Source organism: Eleutherodactylus coqui, chromosome 8 (genome assembly GCF_035609145.1).
Source record: "Eleutherodactylus coqui strain aEleCoq1 chromosome 8, aEleCoq1.hap1, whole genome shotgun sequence".
NCBI classification, from domain to species: Eukaryota; Metazoa; Chordata; class Amphibia; order Anura; family Eleutherodactylidae; genus Eleutherodactylus; species Eleutherodactylus coqui.
The window spans coordinates 62,963,885-62,972,878 of record NC_089844.1 but is presented as its reverse complement, the minus strand read 5'-3'; the positions used below and the strand labels follow the sequence as shown (position 1 = coordinate 62,972,878).

The window sequence follows — 8,994 nt, the reverse complement described above, 5'->3', positions numbered from 1 at the left end:
ATGGAGGCAGTCGGCGTGGATTTCACGGTACAATAGAGCATGCTGCGATTTTTCTTCCACACGCGAAATACGCAATTCAAATCCAGTCGTGGGAGACCGGTCTTATTAATATGGTCAGATTATTCTCATACCTGTGTAAACATGATGTTTACTGTGGTTATTACCAATATAATACGCAAGCACTGACTTCATTCAGATGCGTTATCATCGCTGGTCTTAGGGGTGGGCAAACTGTGTAGCACATGGCACATCGCCCCACTGAAGGGGCTGCTTCTGTGCCTCGTTGCCCGGCCACCCAGAATATTGCACTCATTATCCTACACTGGGGTTGTGAACCTACAGAACAGTAAGTGCAGATGTGGCTCATTGCCCAGTTTACTGTCACTCAGTGTCCTTCTGCACCATATAAAGTTCTTACTTGTTCACCATATAACAATATAGGGCCAGGACAGAAGGCACAGCCTGGGGCACCATCTAACCTAAAACTAGCCATGTATTTCAGTTATCGATTGTTACCTTCTGGACTACGGCTTTATTCACACAAGTGTTTTTATGTGGTTTTGTGGCCGCGTTTTCATGCCCAGATGAATATCGCGAACATTTGAGGCACTGGATTCCAATGCACTCCTTCACATGGGCGATTTGGCACTGCAAACAACCGACCGGTGAAGAAAATAGCACGTACACTGCCGATTTTGGCGGGGGCTTTTATGCGCGGCCGGAAAAAATAGTTCTGGTTCTATCTTGTGGTCAGAATACGCCAGACGCTCCCATAGAGTCCTATAGGAGCTGAAAAAAAAGGGAGGGGGGGACAGTTTTGCAGCGTCCAATGCAGGGTAAAGCTCACAGGTGCCTCTATTTAGGCATTTGAAGTTATTTCGAGAATTTATATCAAGCGATGGATTTCTGGGTTGTGGTGTATTTTTTCACTTATACGGCACATCTGGCTGTGTGAATGGACGAGAAAACGCTAATTAAGCTCAGGATTTGATCACTTCATTTCTTCATATACGCAATTTAATGGCGCATGTGGGCAACCGCAAAATGCATATGCGAAAGAGTCCTACGGGTGTGTTCACATGAATTGCTGCAGAGTTTGTTGTGGATTTTGGTGCAGATCTGCAGCAGTTTCACTTTTTAACCCTTTGCAATCCAATTTTGGATTCAAGGTTTCCTAGGGGGCTTTCTCTTTCTGCCATTATACAATGGCGCCATTTGCTGGTTAGAGCCAGTACTGCGGTATGGGACATGCTGGAGAGGCCCTCGTCAACACAGCAGCCAGTAATATACAGCAAAGATACCCTGCCGGACGTCTTCCGACATCGGAGCTGTACAGCCTTCAATCAGAAAGTCTTCAGACGTCAGACAGTGGATTGAAAAGGGTTAAATTTGAATTAAATGGAAGGAATTGAAATCTGCTGCAGATCTGCACCCAAATCTTCAAATCTGCAAAAATCAGCAATGTGTGAACGCACCCTAAGGCCCCCTTCATACGAGTGTATTTGTCTTTGTATATATGACGCTATACACAGAAAATAGAACCCATTGATTTCACTGGGTTTGTTCACGTGCGCGTGTTTTCCGGTGCATTTTGGTTGCGCAAAAAAAAACATACAGCATGCTTTTTTTCCCTGCGCCTTTGAGCACCTAATGTCCCTATTAGAGATGAGCGAGCATACTCGTTAAGGGACAATACTCGAGCGAGTATCGTCCTTTTCAAGTACCTTCCTGCTCGTCAGAAAAGATTTGGGTGCCGGCGGGGGTGAGCAGTGGGTTGCAGGAGTGAGCAGGGGGCAGCGGGGAGAGAGAGAGAGAGATCCCCCTTATTCCCACCCACTCTTCCCCGCTGCCCGCCCCCCGCTGGTACCCAAATATTTTCTGACAAGCAGGCAGGTACTCGAAAAGCATAATACTCGCTCGAATAGTGTCCCTTAACGAGTATGCTCGCTCATCTCTAGTCCCTATAAAAGTCAGCGGGGATGTGCAAATGCACGCAAAATACACTAGGAGATGCGTGCAACACTGCGTAATTGCGCAGAAAAAAAGAACACATCTGGAATTCCTTAGGCTAATAACCATTTCCATCGATGTATCTTTGCTGCGTACAAATAATAGCCTTTCAGCGGCAAAAAGTAAAGTAAAAAACGCAACAAAGCATCGTTCCTTCTGCAAATATGCAGCGTCCAGATGTGTAAACATGCGTACGCTCATGACGGGGGCCTGAAAGTTTATCCTCTTCATTAAGCTGTATATTTGTAAAGCTACGGTTACAGCATATACCGCAGTCCATGAAAATACATGAAAAGCACGCAAACACAACTGGAACGAAAAAGGGTGAAACACAATTCCATTCTAGCTGCAGCCAAACAGATGTTTATGTGAAGTCCAGAAGCTTCCTGTCTATATATCTGATAGTAATAATAATGTAGATACATTTAATTATAGAATTCCGTTGCATTAATGTGTCTTGTTATTATACTTATGATTATCACTTTGCTACTCCCAAATGTAGTCCAGCCGGGTAACAGTTCTACAATCCTCCTGCGTCTTCTCTCTAATTCCTCCGAAAAGTTCTGTACACCCCTCTCACAGGAGCAGCCCCCCTCATGGAGATACATTGTACAATTCCCCTGTCAGTGTCACAATGAAAACTTGCCAGACCGACCCTCCTTTTTCCAAGGACCATCCTCTCCCAATGCTTCTCCCCTCCCTGTAAATGTCAGCACTGCCCCTCTCTGTGTAGTTTGTGCCTGAGCTGCTCATTCCCAGCAGCGCAGCACTCAGCAAAGTTGTCAGGCACTAGCTGAACTTCCAGCTCCCCTCCTGCCTGGGATAAGGGGGTACCATGAAGATGCTGAGGGGAAACTTCCCTCTCACCCTGCTGCACCTTTACCTTCTAATGGGAGGTGGTATGAGCCAGCAGGGACAAGGGCAGCAGGGACAAGGCCAGGGTCCCATTAAGATTCCGAGTTTGCCTGGCATTGGACCTGGTACCGAGATCATGATCATCCCACCAGAAAGAACATTTTCCTACCAAGGTAACATTATGTGATGGTTGGTGAACATCTGAATTTGCTTGCAATCATTCTTTTTAATCCAAACTCCTTCTACTCTTTATTTAAGGGTTTAGCACTTGCATTGCATCTAAGTAACAGTTCTTTCCTGACTGTTAGCAACAATTGTTACATTTTTGGGGAATCCAACTCATTACGGGCTAGTAGGGTGTGCTGGAATTCACAGCGTGGAAGGGTCTGGCTTCTTATATAGACCACTTTTGTCTCTGCCTATAACAATCAAAGCACGGTTCGTTAATAATAGAGGATTTGCATGACATTGTAATATATCATTTGCATTAGAACTTTGTCTTATAACATAATTCCATCAAATGTACTTTTCTTTTACTTTTATCACAACTTTACAGGAGTCTAGGTTACTTGGTGCAACAGATGACCTTATATAATGTCACAGCACACAATTCCCTAGTTATAGCTATCATGCATAGGTAATATATCCACCCGCATATGCAAAGCGGCACTTTGGAGACGAAAGATAAGATTGGGCGGAGTTTTGTTGGAAGAGTGGGAGGAGTCACCACTAAAGATACAGTGGGGCAAATACTAGCTATATATAGAAATAAATAATTGTATATAATGATAATTTGATAGAGCGGCATGCTATATCAAGCCATTGGAATAGTTGACTGTAATTTTTAAGGTGCCCATACACAATCATTAGCGTCCGATACTAATTTCACCCGAGTTCCTCCATACACATGCACACTGGGCTTGGCTAAATGTGCATGTGTTTTCAATGGTGGATTATCTCTAGAGGGAAGACAAAACTCGGGTGTTGAAATTCAACATCCCTGATTACTATTTCTCCATTAGGAGAGTCAGAAGATCCCCATACTTATAAGATAGTCTGCCGGTCCCAATGACTTATGGGGTCTTTAGATGTAGAAGTGAACGCTTGTGTTCTTACATTTACTGTATGTACTTTATGTATTTTTTTTTTATTATTTCATGTACTTTTAAGTGATGTAGGCAGTCATTGAACTCTGCCTATATGTTGACAGTATGGATTAAATTAGATTTGGGACATAGTCCATACTGCTTCTCATCTGTATCGCATCGGACATTAGACCAAAATATATCTCTATAGACAAAAAGTTTTACTTCTTATGAATCTAACTCTAATCTATCAATAGCCTAGTCAACTTATTTGGATTTGTAAATACAATAAAGTAACTACAATGATCCGTTACCTTACATTTCACCAGCAGGAAGTATTGTTGCTGTCATAGAACATTTGGCGTCTTTTTGCATTAATTGATGTTTTTTTCTTTTACGTGAAAGCATGTCTCACTGCGCAGTCACCTCCAATTCGACATTACTAAAGCTACAGATTGCAAAATAATCGTTGGCTGCCATAGAAATATGTGATATACATCAGCTCTAGAAAGGACCAACCGGCTTTCCTGACATATCTGATTTAGAAAATACGCTTAATCCCATAACATAACAGTTTTGGAGCATCTTTTCATAAAAAAAATTGACAATTGGGCGGTGCCATCCTCCTTACCAATGGAGGGAAGGGAAAAGTTCCTACACAGCTTGACTCTGTCCAATCAGTGCTGAGCGTGTCAGGCTGTGTAAGGACACACCCTATTGGGAAGGGGTGTGGCAACATACAGTTCTCAATTTCTCAATATGTTTATACATTTCCAGGAGGAATAACAGAGGAATAGCACAGTATAGCGTTCAAAGAAAATATGTTTCAGAATTATTATATCACGCAGGATACAAATATTTACTAATACGTCAGGAGAGTAGACATATCTTCTTTAAACTCAAAAGTAACCCTACAGCAATATATTAGGCGACTGAGTATATAGCAATTTCTTAGTATCGTTTCCTACAGTTGCCCTGGAGATCTGTCAGCAGAATAGTTTGTAGTATGTGAAAGAATTATAGCTTTAAATTCAGTGGGAGCTTTTCCTGCAATACCAACCCAGGCCACAACAATGCAGATGGAGCTGTGCATTTCCGGGAGCACTGCAGCCCCCTACAATAGCACATTGGCCTGGTGAACAGCTGATTCTTATTAGCCTTCTGTCGCACTGTATCCTTATTGGCCACTTTGAAGTCACTGATCTTCATGGGTAGCCATTTTGTTTCATGTCGGCCTTCGTTTGTACAATTAAATGGTCATTATATGGAGTACAATGCAATTTCCTAATGTCTATATAATATAAATAGACAGTTTAACTTGAAGTTCCAGGGGCACAATTCAAAATCTGCAAGAAGGCCCCGCCTATCATGTGCCATTTTAATTCTGGTGTGCTCTTTGGGCCCCTCAGGCAATATGGCCCATGTGTGACTACTAACCCTGTTCTCACTATAGCTATCCAACTTATAAATAATTTGTATTCTTACAATATCAGAGCAAAAAGATAATTTATTGTGGAAAACTGAACCCTTGAAGCAGAGGCGTACCTTAAAGCTCCTGGGCCCTGATGCAAAAGTTGTAACAGGGCCCCCAACTATAATGCTTTACTCATAGTACTGGGTTCCCTATATGGAGAAGAGAGGCCTTATGGGCCCCGTAAGGCATCCCCTGCATCCCCTATAGTTACGCCCATGCATTGAAGGGAGGCTCTAGCACTATGTTGGGCCACCTCTAGCTTGAATGCAAGATGTGATACGGGCAGACATGGAGGCATACAAGTTCCATATGGTATCCTGCAGAATATCAGCTCACATTTGCTGTAACTGAGCCTCTAGATCAGGCAAACGCATAGGCTGTCGAACTTGGGACCCAGATGGTCCTATACATATTTTATTGGTTATAAATCTGGTGACTGGGCAGCCACGGAAGTGTGGAAATGTTGTAGGGGCATTCCTGTGACACCCTCGCTGTTTGCAGGCCAGCATAATCCTGCGGGAAAATGCCTCTAGGAAGCCCTGCCATGAGATGCAACACATGTGGCTGCAGGATGTTGATCACCCTCAAACAGACGCTGGACATACATCTGTCTTGGATGATTTAGTGAATCCTGCATTGAGAAGAGAGTTGGACCCGATAACCATGGAGGTCACTTCCAACTCTACCATTTCATGATTCTAGGATGTCCTGAACATATCGCTGAACTGTCATTGTCCCTGGTACCACTACTAGTAGTGACTGGCTGTCTTATACGATGGCCTCCCAGACCATCACACCAGCAGTCAAGGCAATGTGCCGCTTCACAGCAAAGGCTGGATTAAGGCGCTCAACCTAAGGTCTCCAGACATGGACACGGCCATCATTAGTACCCAAACTAAACCTGGATTCTCCTTCAGCCAAGTGATTTGAAATGGTTCTGACAGACGGAGGGGCCGGTAGCGATGGTGCCACCTCTCTCTGAACGGCGGACAACTAAACAGTTGGAGCTAACCATGCTTGTTGGATGAGCACACAATCCTCTTTACTAGCGGTCCGTCGAGGGTGTCCTGAGCCCAGTCATGTTGTTTGCGTGTCCTCATGAATCCACTGATGCCAAAAACTCCTAACAGTGTGGCCAGAACAACCCAAGTGGTGAGCAATTTGTTGATACGACCATCCAGATTCTCACATTCCAATAATGCGCCACCTCCCAAACTCTAACTGGGCAAAATGTCTTTGATTGCATCATAGAGGTGTCTAGCAGTCAACAAGCTCCACACAAGCAAAAAAAAAGAGTTACACTTCACACAAGTTGCCTCTGAGTCCTTTTTAAAGGCCAAGGGGACACCACTTATAGGGCACTCAGGTGGCAAGACCGTTCATCTAATCACTCCACAACTGTAAACATTTGCCTAGCTGGCTAAGATGTGGATATAAAAGGTGTCTATCAGCATGGCACATCTTGACTTGGCAATCTTTGCCGACTCTTCCTTGAAAAAGCTTTCCAAATCTGTCAGATTACGAGGGCATCTTATGTGTAGCGCCCTATTCAGGTCACCCACACATCTTCAATGGGATTCAGGTCTGGGCTTTAGCTGGGCCATTCCAAAACTTTGAACTTTTTCTGGCAAAGGCATTCCTTTGTTGATTTAGAGATATGCTTTGGGTCGTTGTTTTGCGAAAGGTGAAATTCTTCTTTATCTTCAACTTTTTAGCAGAGGCCTGAAGGTTTTGTGCTAAAATTGACTGATATTTGGAACTGTTCATAATTCCCTTCACCTTGACTAAAGCCCCAGTTCCAGCAGCAGAAAAACAGCCCCAAAGCGTAATGCTGCCTCCACCATCGTCACTGCGGGTATTGAGTTCATTTGGTGATGTGCAGTGTTGTCTTTGCGCCAAACATACCCTTTGGAATTATGGCCAAAAAATTCTACCTTGGTCTCATCAAACCATAGCACCATCTCCCACATACTCTTGGCAGACTTAATGTATGTTTTGGCAAAACATAGTTGGGCTTGGATGTTTTTGTTTGTTAGAAAAGGCTTCTGCCTTGCCAGCCTACCCCACAGCCCAGACATATGAAGAATACGGGAGATGGTTGCCACATGCACTACACAACCAGTACTTGCCAGGAATTCTTGCAGCTCCTTTAATGTTACTGTAGGCCTCTTGGCAGCCTCCCAGCCCAATTTTCTTCTGGTCTTAATATTTGAGGGACATCCAGTTCATAGTAATGTCCACTTCTTGATGACTGTCTTTACTGCATTCCATTGTATGCATCCTTGAAAATCCTTTTCAAATCACTGTAAATAATGGCCGCTGGGTACTGACCACTATTTAACTTGAGTTAAATGTGATTGGCTACTTCAGAACACAACTGCATCCCCAAATATTAGAGAGCTGCAACCACATTATTTTAGTTTGGTTAATTTTTTTTTTTTTTTTATGTTTGAATGATTTCAGCTTGTTTTTCAATGCATTTGTACAGATAATGGGTCACATTGAAGGTAGAAATAAATATGAAACGATTCATTTTTTTGGATTTTTTAACATGACAAAAACATGGCATTTTAATAGGGGTGTGTGGACTTTTATAGCTACTGTAATTGCATGATGAGTTTTACAGCAAAAAGGCAACAACTTCTACATACTTAATTTTTTTTCTGCAGAGGACCTGAAAATTTGTGTCAAAATTTCAAGGCTGGGCCTGAGAGTCCTGCTGCAGATTTGCATGCACAACTGGATTGGTCTCTGCTGAGCAATCACATAGTGCCATAGTGTGTGTTATGGCAATCAGGGGCCTAGTGAAGGCCTGTCATCTTAATATTCCTATTAAAGCAAGCCTCCTCTCCTGGGCAAATAAAGATGGCTGAATTGTTTCTCTGACTACCTGATGTACGCTGTGAATTAGTATGCATTGGTAGCCTAAGACACTACATGCTCCTCTGACTGGCCAGCACTGCTCATATGGACAGCCCTGGCCAATCAAAGCAACATCTAGTGGCTTAGACTTGAGATGCATACTAATACATAGTGTGCATCAGATAGTCAGAAAAGTGGACTGGACGGTTGCTTTAATCTTAATAGCACTGGCATAACTATAGGGGATGCGGTTGCCCCCGGGCCCAGGAGCCTTAGGGAGCCCATAAGGCCTCTTTTCTTCATATTGGGAGCCCAGTACTATGAATAAAGCATTATAGTTGGGGGCCCTGTTACAGGTTTTGCATTAAGGCCCAGGAGCTTCAAGTTATGCCTCTGTTTAATAGGATGGCAGTACAGGCATAATACACTGGAATGTAGTGCTAATGCAGTGTATTGTACTATTCATTAAGAATTTGTATGGTTAAGTCCCTTTGTAGGGCTAAAAAGCTAACAAATGTGAAGAAAATTCCATATATATATATTTATATATTTATTTAACCTTGGCATACAAAATAATGCTGAAAATTGACTGATCAGTCAATGGGACATGATGTGGTGGAGCCACTTAAACAATGAAAGCCTCAAAAAAATTGTCCAATCTCCGCTCCTTGTAGATTGGTGATGTCTCCAAGTGTGTTTGCACACACT

At 43.1% G+C, this 8,994-nt stretch overlaps 1 protein-coding gene across 1 annotated transcript in view; it reads left to right on the top strand.

Moving 5' to 3' along the window:
- Positions 1 to 2,747: 2,747 nt before the first annotated feature.
- COL6A1 (collagen type VI alpha 1 chain) overlaps positions 2,748 to 8,994 on the top strand; it is a 45,879-nt gene continuing 39,632 nt past the window's right edge. Inside the window, exon 1 of the mRNA XM_066575735.1 lies at positions 2,748 to 3,038. Coding sequence (XP_066431832.1) covers positions 2,846 to 3,038 — 193 coding nt within the window. The 5' untranslated portion in view covers positions 2,748 to 2,845. The remainder of the gene's footprint in view (positions 3,039 to 8,994) is intronic.